This window comes from Lissotriton helveticus, chromosome 7, assembly GCF_964261635.1.
Source record: "Lissotriton helveticus chromosome 7, aLisHel1.1, whole genome shotgun sequence".
Lineage (NCBI taxonomy): Eukaryota > Metazoa > Chordata > Amphibia > Caudata > Salamandridae > Lissotriton > Lissotriton helveticus.
The window spans coordinates 185079392-185107004 of record NC_136068.1 but is presented as its reverse complement, the minus strand read 5'-3'; the positions used below and the strand labels follow the sequence as shown (position 1 = coordinate 185107004).

The 27613-nt window shown below is 46.0% G+C and overlaps 1 protein-coding gene across 1 annotated transcript in view; it reads right to left on the bottom strand.

Moving 5' to 3' along the window:
- SLC12A5 (solute carrier family 12 member 5) overlaps window positions 1-27390 on the bottom strand; it is a 503432-nt gene extending 476042 nt beyond the window's left edge. The window contains exon 1 of the mRNA XM_078652979.1: window positions 27321-27390. Coding sequence (XP_078509105.1) covers window positions 27321-27390 — 70 coding nt within the window. The remainder of the gene's footprint in view (window positions 1-27320) is intronic.
- Between the last annotated feature and the right edge of the window lie 223 nt (window positions 27391-27613).

Here is a 27613-nt window from a genome sequence, read left to right as displayed (position 1 = left end):
TCCGAACCGCTCCGTACAACTCGGTCGTAAGCAAACCGTGGCATGCAATGGAGACGTTTCACTTCGGAGCTAGTATGATGGTCAATTCGGACAGCCTGATTGAGTTGGAGCTTCCGGGTCGCAATAGCTTCCGGAGATGGACTTTGGTGGTCCGCATCGGACTCCCTGTTACCCGCAGCCTTACGATTCGGACACAAGGGGAGACCCATGGGTCTCCCCAACACAGGCATGTACGCTGCGGATGGCACCGGTGCGTACCCACTGTAGGGGGCGCACTTGTCCGCAACGTACACATTCAGTCAATGGGAGCCCATGTAAGCGCCGTACGCCCGGCTCCCATTGACTTCTATGGGAGTCTGACCAAACCAAGTCCGACAGCATACGGCCGCATCGTATTCGCTCGGTCGGACTGCAGGAGTCCGGATCAGTCGGAAAACACCCCGGATCCGGCTCGGTCAGAGTGATTTTCGACCCAGATCTGAATCGGCCCCTTAGAGGTAAAATTGAGGTGTAGCCTCCTTCTATCACCTTTGATGAGCACTTAGGGTAAGTAAGGGTCTAGAGGTGAGAATGGACCAGGGATTACAGTCTAATGCTTGCGGAACCCTGCCCAGTAAGCAAGCCTCATGGAATATTACCCTGTGCTTACAGAACATCGTCCAGTGAGCATGCACCAGGGAATTCTACCCTTTGCTTACAGACCACTGCCCAGTGAGCATCCACCAGGGGATTCTGCCTAATGCTTTCCGAACCCTGCCCAGTAAGCATGATTTATGGAATTCTACCCAATGCTTACAGAACTCTACCCAGTATGCATGCTTCATGGAATTCTACCCAATGCTTACAGAACCCCGTCCAGTAAGCATGCACCAGGGAATTCTGCCTAATGCTTGCAGAACCCTGCCCAGTAAGTATGCATCATGGAATGTTACCCTGTGCTTACAGAACACCGCCCAGTGAGCATGCACCAGGGAATTCTGCCTAATGCTTGCAGAACCACCATGCCCAGTAAGCATGCATCATGGAATTCTATTCCAATGCTTACAGAACACTGCCCAGTAAGCAAGCTTCATGGAATTCTACCCAATGCTTACAGAACTCTACCCAGTATGCATGCTTCATGGAATTCTACCCAATGCTTACAGAACCCCGTCCAGTAAGCACGCACCAGGGAATTCTGCCTAATGCTTGCAGAACCCTGCCCAGTAAGTATGCATCATGGAATGTTACCCTGTGCTTACAGAACACCCCCCAGTGAGCATGCACCAGGGAATTCTGCCTAATGCTTGCAGAACCATGCCCAGTAAGCATGCTTCATGGTATTCTACCGAGTGCTTACAGAACACTGCCCAGTAAGCAAGCTTCATGGAATGTTAACCTGTGCTTACAGAACACCGTCCAGTGAGTATGCACTAGGGAATTCTGCCTAATGCTTGCGGAACCCTGCGCAGTAAGCAAACATCATGGAATGTTGCCCCATGCTTACAGGACACTGCCCAGTGAGTAAGCACTGTGGAATTTTGCCTGACGCTTGCAGAACCCTGTCACTTAGTATGCATCGAAGAATTCTGTCTGATGCTTGCAGTCCTTTCCCACTGTGCATGCATCAACAAATTCTGCCTAAAGCTGCAGAACCCTGCCCAGTAAGCACGTTTCCTGGGGTTCTAACCCTGCTTACTGATCTCTATCCAGTGAGCAGACACCAAGTAATCCCACCCAGTGCTTGAAAAAAATAACAACTAATTCTTCCAATCAAAAACACAACGGTGCGCGCAAAATCCGAAACAAGCTCTGGCAAAGCCATTAGGTCTTGCCGTGTGCGTGGTCAGCTGGTAGGATGGTTATTTTTTTTTTCATATTTTATTGCAAGGATATGCCTCGAAAAGAAGAGGAAAACATGCCATACCTACGTGTGGCCATATTATGCTTGCTATAAAATGTTATATATATATGACTGTTTTACTAGTGATGCTTTTTATTCAAATAACTACCCTTTCCCTTGTTCCATGCATTTGTTTGTGAAGGATACCAAAATAAATTGCCACCTATCCCAGCACTAAAATTGCAGGCAGCTACAATGTTGCATTGTCAGCTAAAGACTTTATAACAACAACTTTGAAAAGGAATTAGCAAGTAAATTACTATTTAAATTGGCACCTGAAAATAAGTCGTTTGCATTTAAAGTTAATATAAGCGCTCTGATACCTTCATGTCTAGTTCGCGCTATAAAAAATCACAAATAAATAAATACAAAAATAAATTAAAAAGCATATGCTTATACACCTTTGTCCCTTAGGGGAAAGGATCTATTTTTAGGTGTATCTGATCAATGTGCGCATGGTTTGTGCTGTCATACAGAGTGAAGAGAGCCAATGGGAAAACTGGGTTAAGCCATTTTCCAATTCTGTATGCTGTGGTGGGTGGAAGAAAAATTTGAGTGACAGTTTAACAAACCAATGGATGAAGCCTGCTAACCCAAAGCCCCTCTGAATGAATACTATGGGTGAATTTTTTGGACTTTATGTATTAGATGTTTGGAAAACAATAGTCTGGTTTGACAGCTAAAGCTACATTAAATGGCAGACCTAAAAAGACACTGGGCGCCTGGATCTCCCATCTAAAGAAGATGAGAAGAAAGACACAACCCTCTTAGTGAACACATGCAACAAAATGGAGTGCCACAGATTACTAGACTAAGGCAGCACACAGAGAAATCCCAACCACAGACACACATTGACACACAGAATCAGTGACTATAGGCAGGGCTACTGAAAATATGCATTTGTGTGTCTGTGACTTTTTGTCGTGTGATTATGAATTTAAATATTTGACAGATATTACACACTATGTTGCATAAATGCACAGTTCAACAAAAAGGTATATAGCTTAAACAAATCCCAGTTAATAATACAGGTGTGTACCACAAGTGATGCAGCACAATGGTAATAACTTGGCAACAGTTTAACTGGTCACATTTCAGTTTGGGTTGCTGGATTCAGGTAGTAAACTGGTTCTCATGAGATGAAACATTTGCCCATAGAGTTTTAAGGGGATGTACAGTGCAATTAACAACACAAGTGTCTAAATATATTGGCTAGAAGTCTTACATGGCAGCACAGAACTGATGAAATAATGCAATATGGGCTCTGACTGTGCAGGAGTCCACCAGGCTACCAATGCCAGTGTGCACTTTGCCACAATATATAAAAAACAAATTGTCATGGCAGTTTCCATGGTGCCCCATTGGGCAAAACATACATTTCAACAGCCTCTTACACAGTTCCATGACATGCAAAGACTGTCAGGCCAATTTTCAAAGTTACTGAGGATGTAAATCACCCTTTCAATGCCAATACATATATACCCTGGTGTCCTACTTTCGAAACTTCTGCATTGGCATTTTCCAAATTGCTCATCAGTATATAAAACCAACATCACCATTAATCCATTTGCATTGCCCCAGTATGAAATTTATAATTTGCTTGCTCATATTCATTTTCCTATTCAGTATGTAAAACCATCATGCAAGCATCTACATGGAATCAGGCTGAAATGCATACATTGCATGGTCAGGTTCACATTCTCCTTCAATACCTTAAGTCCCCACTGCCAAGCATTTATAGAATAAATGCAGGGCAGTGCCAGTATTCTCATTGCTCATCAAATTGTAAAGCTGCCATTGCCACCATGCCAGTGTTCACATGTATCCCATAGATCACACTTGCTGGCTTGGTTTGATTTAGCTATGTCTGTGTTATTGATGATATCTTCTGATATATGATTTTTTACTTTATTTTGGAAGACCTTGGGGCATATTACCAACAACTAGCGATAATTATCGCTATGTTGGCTTAGCGGCAATATTTTTATCGCCGAGCTGAGGCGATTTTTATCGCTTAGGAACCTTGCAATTATCAAGGTTTATCTCCTAAGCGATAAAAATCGGCCGAAATGCATGAATATCGCTGAAAAGTCAGCGATATTCATGCATTACCGAGCTAATGCTCTTAGCCATGTTATCCACCTACCATTGGATAACATGGCTAAGAACTGCTCAGGGGCAGGTGTTAGTTTTTGGAGATAATCGCGCTTAGCGCGATTATCTCCAAAAGTTGGTAACAGGAGATAGCGATGTTAGCGACTGTTTCCAGTCGCTAACATCTTGGCACGCCCACTTTGCATGTCATTAGTGATAAATTTCACTGACATGCAAAGCGGGGCCCAAGATGGTCTCTATCTCCTACTAGCTGTCGCTAACTGGACTTTGCATGTCATTAGTGATAAATTTCACTGACATGCAAAGCGGGGCCCAAGATGGTCTCTATCTCCTACTAGCTGTCGCTAACTGGTGTTAGCGACAGCTAGGTAATAGGGAGATAATTTTATCTTCGCTTTCTTGGCTTTTAAAGCCAAAAAAGCAGAGATAAACCCCCTTGATAATATGCCCCCTTGTTTTTTTTTCTGAGATTGTCTTGCCCGGCCCTTGTTTTTAGCAGGGGTTGGCACAGGTAAGCATGGTGTGCGGTGGAGCGGGCTTTGGGGAAGTCGACAGAGGACCGAAGGTGTAATTAAATAAATAAATAATACCTATTCTGCTGTCTGCTGACTCATCCCCCACCGCGCCCCGGTCAATAGCACTTACCTGTGCCTGCCGCCGCAGCTTGTTTCTCAAGAAGCCTCTTGCAGACCCAGTTCTATTGGGGTCCTTAATTCTGGAGAGAGAATACCCAAATAGTCAACATGTTTATCTGTTTCATGCTAAAGGAGCCTTGAGATGGGGGTAGGGTTGTCGCCTGGCTGTTGACGCTGGTACGACCAGTAATTCAATATATCAGCCAGTACAAAAATTAGGATAACTAGCAGTATTCTCCCCCCTTATGAATACATAATTGAAAGGGTAAATATAAGCACTTTAAAATGTGTTCTAAATCTGCCATAATGATCCCTGGTGGGTAATTAAAGTAAACAAAGTCAGAAAGGCCATGTTATACATGAGTACAGATGCTTTTATACATAGTTCTATTTAAATACTGCGATCTAGGCTTTGCAGGAGTTTAAAATGTGAACAAATGACTGGTATTTTCTCTGGGAAAGGTGGCACCCTAGATCATTAGAAGGCAGGGTAGATCATTATTCTAGGCACAACAAACAAAGGTGGGCTGTGGCTGAACCACCACCTTACCTTACACTTCTGCTTGACAGGATTTGCACCTTAGAGAAGATAGCCGATTGCTTTGATATTATGGTGCCCCGGGCCTTTTGACTTATTCATGTCTACTGATGGTTGTATAACAGACCCATGTGTCACATAGTCAGGAACTTTTTTAAAATTTTATAGCAGACATCATTTTCACTTTTGGTATTTTAGACTTATTTATTTATCATTGAATATGTCATCAGTGGCTCACTGTTTAGAGAGTAGACCAATCACACTATTCTTCCAATTAGAGTTGGTGGCCAAGATGTGCATTTTTCTTATATCCAGTTTAGAATAGGGACTCTGCCGGTTCATGCATTCATCAACAAATAATCAAAAGCTCCTTCCCTTGGGTGTCCTGCTTGCAATAGCCCTGACGAGTCCGACATTCATGTTCTTTTTTCTTTTGCCCTGGCTCTAAAATAGCCAGAATGCGTTGGCTCATACCACTTTGTAGAAATCTGGGCTGCAGGCGGTACTCGGAGGCGTATAGAATACTGAGATCTGACACTCACCCCCCCCACACAGTTTTTGCCATGTCCCGATTCCTCAGTTCTGTGTGGCATAGGGTAGGGTCTTGTTAAATTCACCACAGCAACCATAAATATTTCTCTCTGTACTTTGTCTCATTTTAACATTTTTAACTTTTTAAAATTTTTAACTTTTTTAACATTGTTTTAACTTGCTTTTAATTATCTTTATTCTCAATTGTTGTATGACACTAGATTAACTAAAAGTGCATTGTGGCTATCATTTATAATCTGTTGTTGATGAATTTTTAACATTGCTCAAATGTAGCTATGTATGTATTTGTATCATCTACTTTTTATGGTCCACAATGACCGAAATAAAGTTTGTTGAATGGAATGGCATTTTTCTTTCACAGGTGCAGCCGCAGAAGAGTCTGCTTAACTACTGCTGACACATACCACCCTAAATTTAATCAAACTTAACTTACTGCTGACACAGACCACCCTATAGTTAATTTGCGTTTAGGTATTGTGGACAAAATACAGACCAACAAAGATATCATTACCTAAATGGTGCCTACCAACATTTTGTGAAGGCAAGTAGTTGCACCTACAGGTACATATATAGGTTTACTATACATACCGCTTCATATATGGACCTTGAAAATAAATAGATTTGAAATATGTTGAAGTTTGGTGCAGAATAGTAAGCATATGTTTAGCTACAGATACCTACTTTCACAATATATTCAATGTCAATATTTTTCCCACAATTTTTTTGTAGGTAGGTATTTATGTTTTTTTAGTTTTTTTTAATTGAAGAATCAAAGCAATAACTCAGAACATAAGCCAACACATCATATAATCAACAACATAGTAGGAAGTGAACAATATATCAAATAAAAGAGAAATAAAAAAGTAGGATAATATTTCTGTCCTAGTCTCCTGACGGAAAACATCCTTTACAACGCAACTTTTACTCCGCACTACCATTACAGCGCAGCTATTACAACGCAAATTGTTACAACGACTTGCGCTGGAGGGCGCTGTAGGATAGGGAATAGTTTAATTTTCTAACCAACACCTTCCCTACTATCCACGGGGACTGGAGTTGGAATAGAAAATTAAACTATTCCACTATCCAGCGCCCCCCAACGCAAGTCGTTGTAACGACTTGCGTTGTAAAAACTGCGTTGTAATGGCATCCGGAGTAAAAGCATGCGTTGTGATGTCATACATCCCTCCTGACATACAAATGTAGGGAACGTGGCAGAAGAACATGCTTTCACTACTGGTGCCACAGATCACTATGTAGCTACTCCAGATTAGGACATATACATTTTTTGCATGATTAAAGTGATTCTATTTCCTGCCATGTCTCAGGGGGTGGTGCAGAGACCATTGAATCAGATTAAAGAGTTTCATTAAGCCTGGCTGAATCTGAGTGGCTGTGTTTTAGCATCTCGTTCATCATACTGTCAGCTCCACAGACTTTCCTCCTGGTTTTTATTTAGTAATTGCAGGGTACCGTTGACTTTGGCCAAGAAGTGTCTGATAATCCTTAATGATAGTCTACATTAAGTTTAATTTATTACAAAAGAAATATGTAATTTATGACTTTTTTACTATTAAAGTCTTCATTCAAATTCTCTAAGTGGTCTGTTCAGAGTTTATCTTTGTGAGCTTTTACTGAAAGTTTGTGTGGATTCAAGATTAGTTTTTTTATCCAAAGGCAAGAAGTTGATTATCTAACTATGTAACCATCTCGATTCCAAATAGTTTTACATTCATATAGTTTATTCAGTTTTTTCTCTTTTCATTGGGGACTTGTATTCTTTAATCAAGTGTTTATAGTTGTGCCGGAAATAATTGCTGGATGACCCTTTGGTTTTGAGTGGTTAGTTGTGTCCCTTCTTAGGGCTGGCTTGGCTGCTTGCTCTCTACCACAGCTCATTTCAGCACAACATACAATGTCACATACTGAGAGGGAGTTGCATCCTTCTACTTCAGCCGTTGCCTGTTATTAAGGGTCTTGCCTTGATAATCAAACCATCATTTTGTTTTCTTGTTTTAGTTATTCTTCTGGCTCACTTGGATATCATACCTTTGGCTTCTTGGTGAAGTGTGGGATTAAGGCCTATCACTGCCTGGTTTATGTTCAGGAAATCCAGGCTCAAAAATTGAATGCAGGTGTTTTTGTATAATGTTTTCTTATTTCTTTCTATGTAATTTTTCTGCAGTGCAATATGGAAACTAAAGGGATTGTGTGGCATTCTGGTGATGGATGGGTTGTCTGTCATTAGTGGGTGGCTGTGACATCAGTTTATGAGAGGGTGGTCGGATAGATGCAATTGGTTTCAACCTACAAAAGCACCTGTTTAGTTATGGCACAAGTCAATTATTGTGCAGTCAATTAACCAATCAATTACGTGGCTTGTAAAGTGCTACTACTCACACATAAGGGTCTCAAGGCACTCACTTATGATATGAATGTAAATCTCGCTAGCATGTCTCCTTACGTTCTGCCTTCGAGGAGGTTGGGTCCAGTTCACGAAGGTTTATTCTACGAGTATTTTACTCGTAGTCTGGAGCAAATAAAAAACAAGCAGCATCCACGCACCGACAAATCTTTGTGAATCCACCACATAGTGCCCAAGACTTGTACCTGTATTGACAATCTCTTTGGACTGATAATACCAATTTTGGATTCTTTGTGTTTATTTACTTATTTCTTTCACTGAGAATCCCGTTCGACTGTCATGCTAAAATGGCAGCCATGCTCACGTGTCATCAATTACTACATAGGTTTAGTGTGTTCTAAACCTTGGCATGACTGTTCCCCCTCCACCTCCCTTTTACTCATCCCAAGCCTCCTCCTACTGCTATGAGCTCCAAAACAAAAAACCAAAAACAAGTTTTAAATCCTTCCCTTTTATCTCTCCACTATCCTTTTCAATCCAAATAACAGACTAACATGTCCACCACTCAAGTTAATTTAATATTTTACTATACTAACTCACCACTAATCCTTTATGGCTTCCGGAGTAGTGTGTTACCCTCCCAATAAGCACTTCAACACCTTATCAGGGGTAGCAAGCTCTATACAAAGGCAAACCATTTGCCCTCTTCTATCCCTCCACTATCCTTCTCAATCCAAATAACAGACTAACATACCCACCACTCAAATTACTTTCATACTTCACTATATTAATTCAGCACTAATCCTTTGTGGGTTCCGGAGTAGAGTGCTACTCGCCGAAAAAGCACTTCAACACCCCATCAGGGGTAGCAACGCTATATAAATGCAATTATATAACAAAACAATGCATATCTTCTGAGCCCTAGTGGGTGGAGCAGGACATGGGCATACAATGAGCATAAAGAACATGAAGGAAATCTTTTGATATGTGTAGCTATTATTGCAGGAGCCTTTCTTACAGGGGTGAGACTTTTAACAAGGGACTCTTTTTTGAGTGTGAACCAGCCTAACATTCTGTCAGATGTTCTGATGCTTAATCTAAGAAATTGTTCGTTCTTTATAGCAACCAGGAATTTCCAGTTCAATTTCATTTTCTGTGTGTCTCAATGTCTTCTTTTCTACTCTCTTAGTGCTTCCTTTCTCCTTATGCACTTTTTATTATCTCAGTTTCTCAATGTCCTTTTTTCATTTCTTTCCTACCCACTACTTCCCTGTCGTTCACTTGTTCTCACCGCACAGCTCACCTCTGTTCCACCTCATTTAGAGTTGTTTATTCTCGGTTGCCATGAGAGGCAAAAGGTGACGTCTCTTGTTTCTAATTGTTTTCCAATTAACCTTTCTAACCTCACTCTTCCCGCCTGAGCTCACACGACATATTTCTGAAATGTTACTCTGCTGTCAAAAGGAACATTTCTCCAGCATTTGCAAACCTTATGGGCTCTGACATCTTGCTTTTCTCCTCCCAGGCCTACCCATCAGGCATTGCGTCGCATCACACTTAATTCCACATTGATGATTATGGAAATAGAAGGGAATGCTGAGCCTGTCTGTCACAAGAAGCCTTCATTCCATCCGTCTGTCATTTATCTTTATCCCACTGTAGACTCCTTTACGATATACACATAAACCTTGTCTCTTGCACACCTATTTTATGTTTTACTGTCTCTGTGTTCTCCCATTTGCCTCACTTTTTTTGCTAAAAGTCTTACAGGCACATGCATCAAAGCATTTTGCGATCGCAAACAGTGCGAATCGCAAAAATCGCTTTTGGAATGCATGAAACAAGTAGCCCCTCGCAATTTAAGAAATCGTTGCGATTTCTTAAATTGCGATTGCATTTAAGGAATCGCAATTTACGATTCCTTAAATGCAATGCAAGAAAGTAAAAAGATTTGCGATTTAGCAATTAAGAATCGCAATTTACCATCACATGTAAGGTGATGGTAAATTGCGATTGTTTTTAAAAAAGCATCAAAGTGCATTTTTTAAAGTCCCATGTTAAGCACACACATGCCACTGGGACATGTGTGTGCGTAACATGAGTGCACATATCAATTTCAGGGGTGCAACAGGGTGTTCTTTGGACACCCCTGCACCCTTGAATTCGCATTCTCCGTTTGCGAATCGCTAATTGCGAATCACAGAATGAAAATTTCTTCCCATTCATTCCTATGGGCCTCTAGGCCCATAGGAATGAATGGGGAGGGATTCCTTAATTGCGACTCGCAATTTGCAAGTCGCAATTAAGGAATGTTTAGAAAGCGCACATTTTTCTGCGATTTCTACATGCATAGGCATTTGCGAATTCTTAATTGCGATTCCTTAAAAATCGCAATTAAGAAATCGCAAATGACTACAATGATGCATGTACCTGCCAATCTCTGTTTGTCTCACTTACATAGTTCCCCTTTCTTTATCTCCAAACACATTTCCCTTCTGCTTCTTTATCTCTCTCTGTCACTCTCTATGTCTCTCTAACTCATCCGTCTCTCTGTCTGTCTCAGTCTCTCTCAACACTCTGTCTGTCTCTCTCTACAACCTACAATAGAGATTAGCATATGTGTTGGCTAATGATTTGTGGCATTGCTCAGTGGTCAAATTCATTCATCTATTCACCCACTTCTACTCATTAATTTAAAGCAAATTATTGCAACTAGCGCCCAGCCCAAAAGAGGGAATGCACAGAAAGGCATCATTTCCAACTGTATTAGGACTACTGAGAAGTAAGAGTCAGGCTTAAACGCCAATGTTGAGGGAAGAAGGGATAAGGTTTTGAGGGGATTGGGATTTTTAGGGACAAGGAGCGAGTATGCATTTGTGGGTGTCCCAGCCTATCATTTATATAATCAGTGTCCACAAAGGGTTCTCTGGTTACTAATAAATAGAGCTCCCGGTTTTATGGTATTTTTTTTAACATTTCCGGCTGTATTTATCCATATTTATTGTGTGGCCATTTTATCTATATTTAGCCATATATATTTTGTGTTGTGCGTATAAATGAAGTTGAAAAACGGAACATTTCCATATTTATTTAACTAATAGAGCACTCATACGTTGATATGTTGTGTTTTAGCTATTTAGGATGTCATATATTCTATAACTATATATCCAGTGGTAAATTCTAGCATTATACCATACATGTATGTTGACATATGCTGTTATTTAAATACATTTCATCCTGTTTTTTAATTTCCCATGCTGTCCATATGCTCGCTCAGCTGCTTGTCAATAATTCATCAAAGATAGCATGGAGAGTCACTTAAAAGGAGCACACTTTTCTGTATGTATCCACTTTTAAAAATAAATGCAGACAGAAAACACATTGTTTCCTGTCTGTATTTATCTGTAAAAATCTTTAAAAACGGAAAACAGGGAGCCCTACTAATAAACAAATATATCAAAGGGGACCTCATTTTAAAGAACCGCCAGAGTGAAAATTCCGGGGTCCCAACCAAAGCTCTAGGCTGCTCCCACCTCTAGGGGTTTGCACGGAGAGTTCCCGAGACCACCCTCTCTGTGTCCAAATGGATGTCGTTGGATGGCCACCTACATGTGGAGCACAATCAGTGAGCCTCATAACTTCTACTTTGCCCTTTCACCCTTGTCTGTAATATGGAGCAGAAGCACAAAGGGAAAGGGTTATTTTTATGGGGCCAGGCTCTCACACAAATGAGGATATGCCTCCTTTTGATTGTGATGATGCACATATTGGAGCCGGCATGACCCACAGACCCATATAACAGAAATGCCATAAAAGTGGGTTTGGCCCTTTGGCATATTTACAATAACTGGCGCATCCTTGCAAATCAGCAGGGATGCGCCAGTTATTGTGCGCCACAGCTCCGCCATCATGGATGTGCTGCATTTACAATGCGGCGCACCATGGTGCAAAAACGGCACAGACGCATCTGTGCCGTAAAAGTGACGCATTGCTGGAGTTGCATCGCAGGCGCCACGCAGCTCCAGCATTGCTCTGGGGGCCCTATCTAGTTAATGCTGCGTCAATCCTTACGCCTGCTTCAAGCAGGCGCAGGGTTTTGACGCAGCATGGGCCTAAAAGTGACAGAGTGAAATCTTGTAGATTTCACTCAGCCACTTTTAGGAGGCTTTCCTGCGCCGGAACTCCCCCCCCCCCCCCCCCTGCACAGGAACGCCGAAATGTGGCGCAGGGCATTACAACGTGACGCATCTCCCAGATGCGTCACGTTGTAAGTACCCCTGCACCATGGAGCAGGATTTGCGCCGCCGCTGTGTCACAAAAGTGATGCAATGGCGGCGTAAATGAGGCGCAAGGGGCTTGTAAATCTGCCCCTAGGTGCCCAGGGTACCAAACAAGGGGCGCTCGTCTGAAGCACCCTCTGGGCCCATTCAGCCTCCCGTGCCGCTTCCATTTTCTTCCTCTTCACTAATTGGGTGGAAACCACAAATCTTCCAACTCTGGAAGAATTGCTGAAAAGAAGACCAGAAGCAGTACCAGAGGCATCATGCACATCGAGCTGGTAGAAAAGTACTCTCTGTTGTGACTCTGCAAAGCAAGTGTTTTCTTCCTAGGGCGGGTGAAACCCTGAGAAGATGCAACCAGTGTGTCCGGCTGATGCACAATTCTTTTTTAGCAGGGAAAGCAGTGTACTTTACAGTGCCCAACTGTGATGAGCTGAATATACAAGCACTCCATCCCACCGATAGGTGTAGATACACCTGAATAAGACCCTGGAGGGTACCAAGGCCTGTCCTGCACCCCAGTGACAAGTTGAACCTTTCAACACCCATCCCATGCCCCCCTCCTCCACTTGACATCCCCTTGTCACATGGACTCTGACTAGAATGGCCTTCTCATGACTCTTCACCAGCCATAGGTGGCATCTATTTGCCAGAAGAATGTCCCATAGCCGCACCTGGGGCCCTCAAGCCCTGGCCAAGTTAGGCAGAGATCAAAGGTTCGGATGATCCCCTGCATCCTGAGTCCAAAGTTTTCAAATGTAGCCCCCAAAGGCGTGTGTGAAATATCAACTCTTCTGAGCTGGGATTACAAACTGCATCTTTCTAGCTGGAGATATATATATATTCCAGACTGAGACGGGGAGTCTCCATACAGCACAAAAACATTGAAAGTGTCTGACTGTGACCAGTGCTTAAAAACAATCAGTATTTTAAGTGTTTGGGTACATTTCTTAATATGACATTTCTCCAGTGTCCTATCATTCCAGGGGTACTGGAAATGCTTGATTGTGTTTAGTAGCTACTAGGATATATGTTTTAGTTGTATTCTGGTGACCTTTAGCCTCAAACAGGAGGCTCTAAGAGTCCTGAGGAGAGTCCATAACACTTTGATCATGTCCGACAGGAACTAGGATAACTGAGTATGTATCTAACTTTGGTTAACCTTGAATTGGCTTGATTCAGATGTTCATGTATTCCTCAAAATAAGCCAGTATTATTACTTGAGATATCCTGGAGAGGGTCAGTAGTGAGTCCCTTTCAGCGTAAACTTAAACTACTTGTGTCTCTTGTCTGGTATAGAAGGAACACTTCCATAGACATACATATTAAAGACATTGATTCCTCTATACTGCTCCAAAGCCAGTGGAGCAACATTTGCCCCCGCAGCTCCTGCGGTGGGCCCTGTTATCCAGTGGGCCCCCTCCAGCACTGTGCATGAGCAGCGGGCCCCTGTCGTAAGAGCTCCTGACTGGATCCAGAGCATTGGAGGCCCCTTCATAGACTTTGCATTTCCCCCCCTCTAGTTTTGTTACGGCACTGTCCATGGTGCTGGACAATCCTGTTACAACGGTATCCCTCTAGTTCCTAGGAAAGCCATTCAGTGGTACTAAAAAGATGAGCTGTAATCTGAACGGATTCACAAACTGTGTATACTGCCCAATCCTAAAAATACATTCTAAAATATCTCAGAAATAGTCAGTATTAAGAACTAAATATAATTATGCCTCATATTTTGAGTTTTATAACGTGCTAAGTATAACCTTCCAATTATTTCAGAGCATAGATGAGATTGAAGCCATCTACATTCTGAAGAAAAAGCAGTATGTATGTATATGTATAAACCGTTTTGTAACGCGCTCTGTTACTTGGGAGTATCCTGGCGCGATTGGGAAAAAGCAGAGAAAGACAGACGAAAAACAACTTATGTCACACTCCTGAACAGGTGGGTTTTCAAATTTTTCTTAAACTGGGCTACACATTGCATGGAGCGCAGGTGGAAAGGAAGAGCATTCCAGGCACGGGCAGCAACTACAGCAATAGACTGGCCCCCTAGTCTAGTTCGCTTAAAGCGAGGAAGAGTCACTTTGAACAAAGTGGATGAGCTGAGAGCTCGTGTGGGGGCATAAAAGGTGAATCTCTTCTTCAAATAGGCAGGTCCTTGATTGTGGGTTGCTCTAAACGAGAGCACTAAGGATTTAAACAGGATACGTTGTGATACTGGCAGCCAGTGGAGATTACACCTATGGGAGCGAACACTCTTCCATCTCGTATATAGGAGCAAATACATCTGGTCAGGTAGGGTAGGCATCGATAAAAGTGTTGGCAATGATGGCCCCTGAGAATCTGTAACGTTTATTAGAAAACCCACTCTTCTTCTTTAATAGGACAATATTGTAAAATACAACTTTTTTTTAATTAAAGGGGTTTTAAAGGGTTATTTCTGTATAAGCAGTTACCCTGACTGGACATTCAGATGTATGTATATGTGATTTCACGCCACTACCCATGAGTAAGGTACTGTCTGCTCAGTCACAGCTATCACTGAAGAGTCAATCGTCATTTGCAGGCCTAACCTTCCTTCTCAGACCAAAAACCCAGGTGAAGAGGAAACAGCTGAAGTTTCTCCTTTAATTCTTTTAGTTGGTCACTGCAACTTCAGACTCCAAGGAAAATCAGCGTGCTGCTATTAAAGCATTTTTTTCTATTTAATCACTTTTTATGGTATTGAGAATAAACATTACAATAAATAAAACAACTTTAATGGCAATCCTATAAAATAAAATACATCTACCAACATGCCCTTGAAAATTATTAGTAAGATACTGTAAAATTCAGATCTGAAATATGTGAACCAATGGAGAGCCTAAAAATATGAACACAAAAAAAGGAATAAAAAGCAGGAAAAAGAAGGAAATAGTGAATGGATGTCAGTGAGAAATATTGAGTATCATAATAATATTAGAATAGCAATGTAATGGTCAAAATATCAAATATTTTCTTATTTTCTGAATGCAGACTACATAAACTATCACCATCTTCAAGGAGTTTTAACAATGTCGTCATTTGCAATTGTACATGAGTCAGAAGACAGAAATGTTATTATTATATATTCTGCCAAAAGTAACCACTATTTGCTATTTTTATGAACATCTGGGTCACAGAACAACTAAGAGAATTCATTTTATGCACATAACATATTCCATTCCACCATGCCTTATAAGAAAGTGTAGAACAATCTTTCCACTTCAATGAGACTTCCCTGACATTTGTTGTAACACAATTGCAATAAATACGTTGAATAATGTATCTCTACTTTTGAGAGATTGAAAATCATCAGCTATGCCACGAAAAATATTTTGCAAAGATAGGAGAGTATTAGTTTTGAATATAATATCAAACTTTTCCAAGGTTGCCAAAATTGCTAAACTAAACGCCATAAAAAATGGATAAAAGTACTAGGAGAGAATGAACATGCCCAACAAGAAGTGAGTATTAGAGAATTAAAAGTATTAATACTAACTGGAGTTAAAACAAAAGCTTGATTATAAATCAAATACAAAGTTTGGGTGGCAGCACATAAGGTTGACATCATTTTTGTCCAAATGTGTTCCTAATTAAAGGTGAAAAATATTTTAAGGTACATTTCCCATTCAGCTTCTTTTTGGATTTAACATCAACTCATTTAGCATCATTTAAATAATTAATATATTGTTGAAACTTTAGGAGGTAAATTAAAATTGCATGAATTAAAAACATGCTGCAAAGGACTACAAGATGTTGACATAGCTACTATTATGAAATCCCACATGGAACATGTGTGCTAGCACGTGCTAATGTGGCATGATATTTTAGGTGTGCAAAGTACAAGGTGAATGGTTTCACAATACCGTGCTCTGGATTCCTGCACACCATCCTACTTGGAGGGAATAGAAGTGTAAATACCTTGTACTGATTGCATGGCATGCTTGAACACACACATTCACTACTACAGGGCTCAAGTCTGGGGTACACGCGGGTGGACGGCGCCCCCCCACTCTTTTCAAAGGGTGGACGCCGTCCCCCTGCCAAGAAGCTGGGCCCCACAGAAATAAGCTGAACGTGTCCCTGTGTAATTTTCAGACACGAGGACACATTGAGCACATGACGTCATGAGGTCATTTGCATATTGTCAATCCCCCCACTTCTTTTTATAGGACTTGTGCCCTGCACTACTAAAACACTAAGAAGTGCGGGAATCAAAAATGAACGTCCTCATATATAGGTAAGCCCGCGTGTAGATCAATGATCAGAATTTCCATGTGAACAAGATTTGTGCCTCGACTACTAAGTGAATGTCATGAGGAGAATGACTGAATGAGTATAACTAGCGGGAAGAATATAGGGCCTTCACGTGACGCTCCGGATCCCTGTTCTAGGCAAATACAAATCAATAACCTTTAGCCATGATTATGAGTGTCCTGGGGGTGTTGGGATGTTCATCACAGCCTGAAAAATCTGGTATCTCAAGATTTGCAATTCATCAGATGCAACAACGAGCACCTATTCCATTCTCCTCAAAAATGGTGCGTGACATGCAGCAGCGACCGGCATCACTACATTATGGTGGGGCGCCATGCCCAAAACACTCCCCATAGATGCTGGCTGCAGGGTCTGAATGCGGTCTCCGTCTTGGCACTCTCCTCCTCGGTGCTGCCGTGGCAGAAAGGGAGGGACTTTCTCCCTTGTACAACCCGAAACCAATCAATCCTGGAGCTGCACAGCAGCTCCAAGATTGGTTGGAGCAGGCTCACCCAGCGCTCATTTTGAGGCTGGGGCCTGCGGCTGCAATCCTTCAGCTGTTTCTCCGCCCTGGTATTGCAGGCTCTGAAGTGCGCAGGTCAGATTGGTCGGCTGTAGGAAGCCGGCAAATCTGACATGCAAACTGGCAGGGGGCTGCATTAATAGTGCAATTGCACTAATCACCCCCACCCCCTGACCTCATGCTGTAACGGCGCGAGCCTGGGACACATTAATTAAATTGTAATTATTACCATTTTATTAATGTGTGTGCCTGATTCACTCGCAGCAGGTAGGGCGACAATCCGCCGCCACAAAGGAGGAGCCGCCACTGGTGACTTGAAAATGTTGGTATATTCCACACCAAAATTCACGCGTTTCGGTATTTATTCGGTCTGGTTCCCCCAGTAAATGTGAACAGGTATCCCGATTGAAGACTTAGGGGCAGATTTACAAGCCCCTTATGCCACTTTTGCGTCACTTTTCCCTTGTTAAAAGTGACGCAAAAGTGGCGCAAGGGGCTTGTAAATCAGCCCCTGAGGGTCTTATTTAAAGCCCCTTGCGCCGCCGGTACGTCGCTTTTTCCCATGTTAAAAGTGAAGCACCAGCGGCGCAAGCGGCTTGCAAATAAGTCACTTTATATGCATTAAGTTCCATTTCTAATTACGATCGATATACAAACAGGTGTATGCGTAAAGAGCGTCAAAAAACCGATGCATTGGGAATCGAGGCCTTTGTTATTTGTATTAATCTAACATTGCGCATAGTTTCCCCTATAGTTCTTTCTGCCTCACACAAGCATCAGGATTGCATGCACCTGCACAAATGCACTCAGCACACAAACACATAAATATTTATTCCCATACAGTGAGAGGCCCTTAATGTCCTCTATCTCCATCTCCGTCCCCCCAGGCTTACCTGGGACGCTAAGTGTGAAATTAAAAAAGAACTGATTGATGCATCAGTTATTAATAGAACTTCCCATTGGCTCCAGGGTATAGAACGTTGCGCGGCGGAGGCAGGTGGCGCGAGATTGATGGGGAGGTGCACACAGGAAGTGAGGGGTGGCGGGGGACGGCCGGCACTTCCTCTCATCCTGCCCCTGTCAGAGTTGTGAGCATGCGGGGTGCCCCAGATGGCAGCTGTCTGAGGCAGGGGCGACTGTCACCAAAAGACACTTTCATTAGCGCCGGAAGCTGTAATCCGCGCGCACCGGCGCGGAGGTGCCGTCCCAGAACAAAGCGCTTATCTTATCTCCCTCACAGTGCACGTCTCTGCAGCAGGGTTAATCAATCCTGTTACTGACTGCGAGCCCATCTCGGCGAGTTCTCTCCTGCCCTATCGCTCTCGTGCCTCCTTCACCCTCCCCTCTAATTGACACTTCATAATCCCCTTTCTCTTCTCCTCCCGACTCCCCCTCTCCACACCTCATGCCGCCACTTCCTTTTCTTGTCTGTTTCACACTCATCCCCCCCCCCCCTCCACTTCTCTTTGGCCAGCCTCTCTCTGCCCTCCTCGAGGTCTCTAGTTTGTGGAGTGCCTTCTCTGTTGTTTTTTTGTATTGCCTGGCTTCACCACTCCAGCCCCCAAATATTCCCTCTCTTTCTGTCTCAACCCTCTCGCCTCTCTCTTCTTCGCTTTCAATCGAGTCTGACTCCTTCATCTCAGTCTCTCTCCACTTACATTTTCCACACCCTCTTCTACTCTCTTGAAACCTTGATAAGAGGTCTTCAAAATGGGGGGCATGCACCCTGGAGGAGTGGTGGGGGGGGGGGGGTTATCTGAAGGTGGGGGGTTTGAAGAGCACCAGACACTGGCCAAGTGGAGCATCGTGCTGAAAAGGATACTGTACTATTAGTAAAAAAAAAAAAAAAAAACACAAAAAACAACATCAAGTGGCAGTGAGCCACTATGTAATGGGTCATTACTAATACATTTTGTCACTCATGTTCTTTCTGGGTGTAGGAGTCAACAGTGGAGGGGGGCTCCATGTAAGCCTCAAAGTCCCTCCTTTTCTAATAAAAGATCATACTGTGGATGTCTTTAGCCTGGAGAGACAGGGCAGTCCAGAGCTTGCTGTCAACAAGATATTTAATTACATTTTTAAAAGGGATAACTGAACAGAACTGCAATGTCTGAATTGTTAAATATGTTAAGAGCTGGCAATTGTGTAGCATAACAGTGAAGAAAATGTTGGCCGTTTTGGGGAGACCTGATTATTATTATTATTTTTTTTACACAAATTGTCGGTGGCATTAAAATGTTTGAAGACCACTGCCCTAGATTGTTCACAAACAATTATTTCCTTCCTTTCTGACACTACTTTTCTCCTTTTTTAAACCTCCCACTCTTTCCCCCCCCCACCGGGACAAGATTTATCATAGTATTGCGTTGCACTTGCATCACGCAATCCTTGCGTGGCCCTGCGATGCTTGGTAAATCTGGAGTTGCTGTTTTTAGGTTACTCTATGCCAGGAAGGCGTTACATGGGTGGGAAGTGGATGTTCTCACACTTCCACCCATGTATTTTGGCGCATTCCTACATTTACCAAGCCAAGTAAACATAGGAATGCGTCAAAATGATACACCTTCCAGCAGGGCCGGACTGGGAACAAAAACCGGCCCTGGCAAAGTGCTCGGCCGCCCCCCCTTCCCCGGGGGCGAGGGGCCCATTGGGGGTGCGGCCGAGCTCTTTGCTGGGGCTGGTTTTCAGCCGATTTTGTTACAGGGCCGATTTTGCAGCAATCGGCCCTGTGTCAAAAATGGCCCACAGGGGCCCAAAACCGCCCCCCACCGTTGCGGCGCACCGGGGGATTGCAGGTGCCCGCAACGGCCAGTCCGGGCCTGCCTTCCAGATAAATGTGGAGAAATATCTTTATTTTTCCTTGTTTTTTCCTCTTTCTAACTGTGCTGCAGCGTGGAGCATACTTAGTAAGACGATAACATCTCAATATGTTTTTTTTTTAGTAGCATGGTGTCTCCTCCTGCACAATAATAATCCTGCCTGCAACGCAGGCACTCTTGCACCATGACGCAAGGGTGGCTGCTTTGGCGCTGGGCGGCACTGAGTGCATCAGCCCAATGAGGGAGCAGGAATGGCCCATATGTTGATAGATATGACGCATTCCTGCCCTCTCCATTTGACGCAGCACAGCAAGTTGTCTTGCTGTGCTGCACGGCGTCAAATTTTGATAAATCTGAGCCTCAGTGCAGGTCTTCTACAAACTCCGCTTCTGTTTTTGCGCCCTCTGCAGTTGCGCTACTGTCTCCGTCTCCTGCTGTCTCCCTTGTTATTCGCTACTCTCACACAGGTTTTATTTACTTCTGGCTTATTTATGAGGCCCTGCGTCACTTTTACGCCACCGGTGCGTCACTTTTTGTGACGCACCAGCAACGTAAAAAATGTGCCTTGTTGCACCATATTTACAAAGTGACGCATCTAGGTAGATGCGTCACTTTGTAAACCCCTGCGCAACATTATACCTGCACCAGGTATATTGTGTGCAGGGGGGGCGTTCTGGCGCAAGAAAGGGTCATAGAAGTGACGCAGTGAAATCTATAGGATTTCACTGCGCCACTTCTAGGACTCAAATGCGTCAATATCTTACGCCTGCCTCACAGCACGCGTAAGACTGATGCAGGCCCTTTCACATGGGGCTTGCTCCATGTGAAAGGACACATTGCTGGAGTTGCGTCACTTTTGTGACACACAGATACATCAGAAATACTGACGTATCTGTAACTCCTTGCGACATGATGCATCATACAGTAAATATGACGCATCATTGGTGTCGCAAGGAGGGCGCACTGAGAAGTGGCGCATCACTGCTTTCACGCAGCGATGCGTCACTTCTCATAAATGAGGCCCTTAGTTTGTTAGGTAGTTAGCAGCTGTAGAATTTCAATCAGAATGGGGGGAGGAGGAGTCTGAGTGGGGCTCTGCTATTGGTTGAGAACCAACCAACCTAGAGAGGGGGAGATGGGCTCTGGCGGGAGCAGAGTACAAAGTTTGTGAAGTCGATCATCTTATCAAAGGGACAGTAGCCATGCTTCTCACTGCTCACTGCTCTCTTCCTGTCTGACGTCATCACCACTTTCTCTTCTCCGTCCTCTTGTATGGGCCCTGCTACTCCTCCCATATGTACTTCTGTTCAGTCTGTATACCCCCTCTCTCTCCTTTACACTGATTTTCTCCATGTGCTTCTCTTACACAGGAATTTCAATGGCCCTACGTTTTTATTCATCTTTCCTTAAGTTTATTCTCCCCTCTCCCCCTTTTACGCTCACCTCCACTCTGCCCTTTCACAACCCCCAATCTTTTGAACATTCTTTTTCCGATCTAACCTCCTTTCATCCTCCACTCTCCATTTGGCCACTCGTCTCTTCCATCTTTCCCACCCTGTCACCAATTTTTCGTATAATGTTTTCACTTTCTTTCACTCCCCCTATGTTATTGACCTTTTTTTCCTATTTCTCCTCAATCCCTTCTAAGTTCTTCCTACTCTGTCTTCACTTCCCCCACTCTCTCTTGCTTCCTTTCCCCACCTTTCCTCCCTAACATTCCATATTGTGCTGTTTATGTTATGTTGTTATATTATACAACGTTATGTAATTTTGTGACACACTTGTATGTAATGTTGATTTGTGCAGCGCTGCCAGTATTTCTGCTCCTACACAATGTTTGCTCCTGTTCCCTCTCTCACCTTCTGCTCAATCACCCCTCCCTCTTTTCCAATACGTCCTCTGCCTCCTTTCTTTAACCTCTCCGTTCTCTCCCTTGCACTTTTATTTTCAGTCCGCCACTCTCTCCTTTCATTCCCTCCTCATTCTTTCCTCCTTATTCATTTATTTTCGTCTTCCCCCAGTGGTCGAAGTGGGAAAACAAAAGTAGGGGAACTGTGGGTGGAGAATCAGGGGGCGGGAATAACCGAAGATTGAATCAGTGGGCGGAGTCAGGGGTGTGGCTAGAAATAGCAAAACATACCAATTTTTAGTACGTTTAGCATTTCACTGACCAGTTACAGCTTATAACATTATTTAATTAAAAGAATGGATATGTTTATTTGAGGTTTAATTCAGGAAAAAGCAAACACGCATAGGGAATACAGGTTTATGTAAAGCATGTGAAATATAAGCAGGAACAACATGTAGCCTTAATGCTTTTACTCTCATTGTTCAGAAATCCATGATTATTTTTTGTCTCAAACATTGAGGACATGAATACAGGGCATCTCCTGTACACATGTGTTAAGCAGGGTGTTCAGAAGAGAAAGGGACTCTTCAGGAGAATCTAGACTCAATGAAACCCACAAAGGCTCCTTCATATTCATGCCAGCCAGCTAGCTGCTCAATCATAATATAGCAAAAAGAACAACTGGTGGACAGAATCCAGAACAATATCATACATTCACCCCAGTACAGAGATCTGGGCCTAAATCCATTGTTTCTTTGCTCACCATGCCATTCCAGTTTGGACCCAGCCATATGCAAATCAGTCTTGATACTGCACCCAATGAAAACAGTCCAGCCCGAACTGCCAGGCCAGGTCCTCCCTGGACCGGAATCAAGCATCCTAGGACCGGTTTCGGGCTTTCAGCCCTCATCAGCCAAGATAGCTTGATTCCAGTGGCATGGAGAGCACAGGACTATTGTCTGAGCATACCTGTCCCACTCGGGGTGACAAATGCAAAAAGAACAATTGATGGACAGAAGGCAGAACAATGTCATACATTCACCCCAGTTCAGAGATCTGGGCTTAAACCCATCGTTTTGTGCTCACCATGCCATTCCAGTTTGGACCGAGCCATATGCAAATCAGTCTTGATCCTGCGCCCAATGTGAACAGTCCAGCCCGAACTGCCAGGCCATATGTATTCAAGTGTCCTTTCATTCGGGAAGTGAACACAAAGCAGTACCCACTGAACTATGCACATAACATATTGCTCTTTGATATGCATGGTACATGTTCTTTGCAGCAAGCATATTACCACTCTGCACTACCATAGATGAGTAAAACAGCCACTAGACAACACATGCTCCCATCTCTCTCCAGCAGGTACATTGATCACCAAAGTTATCTTGGCACTTGCATTGTTGACCGAAACCTGCTGAATATACAAAGAACTTTGCAGTGTTTTTAAAACTCCTGCACTTGTACAAAACCGGTCCCCCCAAACTAAACTGGCCCCCTACCCTTCCAGTCGCCCTGGGAAACGCCTGCTCCTGCCCTTTCACTGCTCCTGTCCAGTCAGTACTCCTGCTCATGTTTGATCAACACTCCTGCTTCGTCAATTCCCCTGCCCCCTCCCTTCTCCTGGCCCCTCCCTACTCCTGGACCGTCACTTCTCCTGGCCCGTCACTTCTCCTGGCCCGTCACTTCTACTGGCCTGTTCCCTTCTGCTGCCCTGTTCCATTCTCCTGCCCTGTTCACCGCTCCTGCCCTGTTCACCGCTCCTGCCCTGTTCACCGCTCCTGCTTTGTTCACCGCTCCTGTCCTGTTCCCTGCTCCTGCCCCGTTCACCGCTTCTGTCCTTTCACCGCTTCTGTCCTTTCACCGCTTCTGTCCTTTCACCCCTTCTGTCCTTTCACCGCTCCTGTCCTTTCACCGCTCCTGTCCTTTCACCGCTCACGCCCGGTTACTGCTCTAGCTCATGCCCCGTCACTTCTCCTGCCCGTCACTTCTCCTGCCCCATCACTTCTCCTGCCCCATCACCTCTCCTGCCCGTCACCTCTCCTGCCCAGTCACCTCTTCTGCCCAGTCACCTCTCCTGCCCCGTCACCTCTCCTGCCCCGTCACCTCTCCTGCCCCGTCACCTCTCCTGCCCCGTCACTTCTCCTGCCCAGTCACTGCTCCTGCCCAGTCACTGCTCCTGCCCCAGTCACTGCTCCTGCCCCGTTCACTGCTCCTGCCCCGTTCACTGCTCCTGCCCCGTTCACTGCTCCTGCCCCGTTCACTGCTCCTGCCCCGTTCACTGCTCCTGCCCCGTTCCCTGCTCCTGTCCCGTTCCCTGCTCCTGTCCCGTTCCCTGCTCCTGTCCCGTTCCCTGCTCCTGTACTGTTCCCTGCTCCTGTACTGTTCCCTGCTCCTGTCCTGTTCCCTGCTCCTGTCCTGTTCTCTGCTCCTGTCCTGTTTACTGCTCCTGCCCCGTTCACCGCTTCTGTCCTTTCACCGCTCCTGGTCCTTTCACCGCTCCTGGTCCTTTCACCGCTCCTGTCCTTTCACCGCTCCTGTCCTTTCACCACTCACACCCGGTTACTGCTCTAGCTCATGCCCCATCACCTCCCCTGCCCCGTCACCTCCCCTGCCCCGTCACCTCCCCTGCCCCATCACCTCTCCTGCCCCGTCACCTCTCCTGCCCCGTCACTTCCCCTGCCCCGTCACCTCCCCTGCCCGTCACCTCCCCTGCCCCGTCACCTCTCCTGCCCTGTCAATTCTCCTGCCCCGACACCTCCCCTGCCCCGTCACCTCTCCTGCCCCGTCATCTCCCCTGCCCCGTCACCTCTCCTGCCCCGTCACCTCTCGTGCCCGTCACCTCCCCTGCCCCGTCACCTCCCCTGCCCCGTCACCTCCCCTGCCCCGTCACCTCCCCTGCCCCATCATCTCCCCTGCCCCGTCACCTCTCCTGCCCGTCACCTCTCCTGCCCGTCACCTCCCCTGCCCCGTCACCTCCCCTGCCCCGTCACCTCCCCTGCCCCGTCACCTCTCCTGCCCGTCACCTCTCCTGCCCCGTCACCTCCCCTGCCCCGTCACCTCCCCTGCCCCGTCACCTCTCCTGCCCCGTTACCTCTCGTGCCTGTCACCTCCCCTGCCCCGTCACCTCTCCTGCCCCGTCACCTCTCCTGCCCCGTCACCTCTCCTGCCCCGTCACCTCTCCTGCCCCATCACTTCCCCTGCCCCGTCACCTCCCCTGCCCGTCACCTCCCCTGCCCCGTCACCTCTCCTGCCCTGTCAATTTTCCTGCCCCGTCACCTCCCCTGCCCCGTCACCTCTCCTGCCCCGTCACCTCTCCTGCCCCGTCACCTCTCCTGCCCCGTCACCTCTCCTGCCCGTCACCTCCCCTGCCCCGTCACCTCCCCTGCCCCGTCACCTCTCCTGCCCCGTCATCTCCCCTGCCCCGTCACCTCTCCTGCCCCGTCACCTCTCGTGCCCGTCACCTCCCCTGCCCCGTCACCTCCCCTGCCCCATCACCTCCCCTGCCCCGTCACCTCCCCTGCCCCGTCACCTCTCCTGCCCCGTCACCTCTCCTGCCCCGTCACCTCTCCTGCCCCGTCAACTCTCCTGCCCCGTCACCTCCCCTGCCCCGTCACCTCCCCTGCCCCGTCACCTCTCCTGCCCTGTCCATTCTCCTGCCCCGACACCTCCCCTGCCCCGTCACCTCTCCTGCCCCGTCACCTCTCGTGCCCGTCACCTCCCCTGCCCCGTCACCTCCCCTGCCCCGTCACCTCCCCTGCCCGTCACCTCTCCTGCCCCGTCACCTCTCGTGCCCCGTCACCTCTCCTGCCCCGTCACCTCTCCTGCCCGTCACCTCCCCTGCCCCGTCACCTCTCCTGCCCCGTCACCTCTCCTGCCCCGTCACCTCTTCTGCCCCGTCACCTCTCCTGCCCCGTCACCTCTCCTGCCCCGTCAATTCTCCTGCCCGACACCTCACCTGCCCTAGTACCTCTCCTTTCCTGTCGCCTCTTCTGTTTGGTCACTCCGTGTACAACATTGACAAAGGTGTCAAGTTCCCCACAGTCCTCTGCTTGGGGAAAGCTCCTCTCTAATCACCAACTCCGATCTCAGGGGCACTTGATATGTTAAAGGCAGAGGGCGGCCGCATTGTCATTCTAAAGGGGCTAATCTGCCTCAATTGGAATGACAATGGCCTCCCCTCGGTCTGTGCGAGCTCAGGGGGGTGCGGGGGCTGCTGCAGCCTCTGGAGTACAACAGAGAAGTGCGAGCAGCCCCTGGAAGCGGAAAGAAAAAATCATTTTAAAGTTGGACTATTCTTGCCGTCCGGGACGCTTTTTTGAAAGCAGAAGTAGGGGAACGGACTGAACAATTTTTTAGAAGTAGGGGCACGCCGTGCCCTTCCGTCCCCGCCCACTTCTATCACTGTCTTCCCCACACACTACTCGACTCTCCTTTCCCACCCAACTGTGCAGTTCCTCTCTGTTTATTTCCTCGGCGCTCTGATCCTGCAGTCCTTCTTTGCTGTCGTTCCTTTCGTTGACTAGCCACCTAGCCTCTCCTTGCTTTCCCTCCTCTCTTCCTCCAATGCTTCTCTGCTGTCTTCCTTTCTCTCCCCACCTGTTTTGTCTGCCCCTGCCCTCTGTCTTTTGTTCACTCCTTTCTCTCTCCTAGTAATGTTACCTCTCTCTGCCTTTTCTCCTCTGCGATCCCTCAGTTCTTCCCTGCTGCCTCCTCCCCCCTTCTCTTCTACAGGTATGTCTCTCCCTTTTCTCTTCCCTATGGTGCTGCAGTTCTTGTCCGTCCACCCCTTCTGTCTCCTACAGGACTGCCCTCTCCCAGCTCTGGGTCCTGGCGGTACTCCATTCCTTCTCTGCAGTCTTTCTTCTCTCTACCGCCCACCTTGTTTCTCCTCCCCCTCTTTCCGGTGTGCTTCACTCTGTCATCCCTTCTCTCTCCTACTTATCTGTTCTCTTCCAGCTCTGTTCTTCGAGGTGATTTTACTCCCTCCCTGTTGTCTACCTGTTTCTATCTCCCATTTATTGTATTTGCCTGCTCTCTTACCTCTGTTGTGCTATGCACCTTCTCCAGGGCCGGACTGGGAACCACAACCGGCCCTGGCAAAGCGCTCGGCCGGCCCCCCCACTCCCCACTGGGGGGGGGGGGGGGTTGGTGGTGCCGCCTAGCTCTTTGGCCGATTTTGGTACAGGGCCGATTTTGCACACCCATCCATGTGGCGCACCGGGGGATTGCCTGGTGCCCGCTATGGCCAGTCCGGCCCTGACCTTTTCTGTTGTCTTTCCTTCTCTTTATCCTCTTAAGCCTGTCTCTCTGAACGTGCTCTCCTTCTTCAGTGCTGTCTCGCCTTTTTTTTCAGGTTTTGCCTACAGCGAGCATGCGCTGCCAGCTAAAACTGTTATCCTAAAAAGAGGGAGTTTGAGCCTGCCCATTACTTACCTTTATTTACCTTTGGTAGACCCCCACGTCATTCTTGCTTCATTTGCGTACCATTTGTCAGCTTCTCCTCCTGGCAGCCGGCTTCCTCTTGGGTCACAGAGTCTTTGGGGTCTTCGTCCATGCCGGGAAGCAGTGACCAAGTACTGCTTCATATGGCCAGTGTCCTTTCACCGGTCAGCAGGTACTCCATTTTTGTTTTTTACTTATCGGCGCACGCTCAGTGGATGCTCTGCTCTACCCCTTATGTTCTCCCCTTTTTCCCTGCTGCCTTCCCTCCTCTCTCACCTACCAATTTTGTCTCCCCCGCTCTCCTTACCTTCTCCTCCTCTCTTACTTGTCTGTCA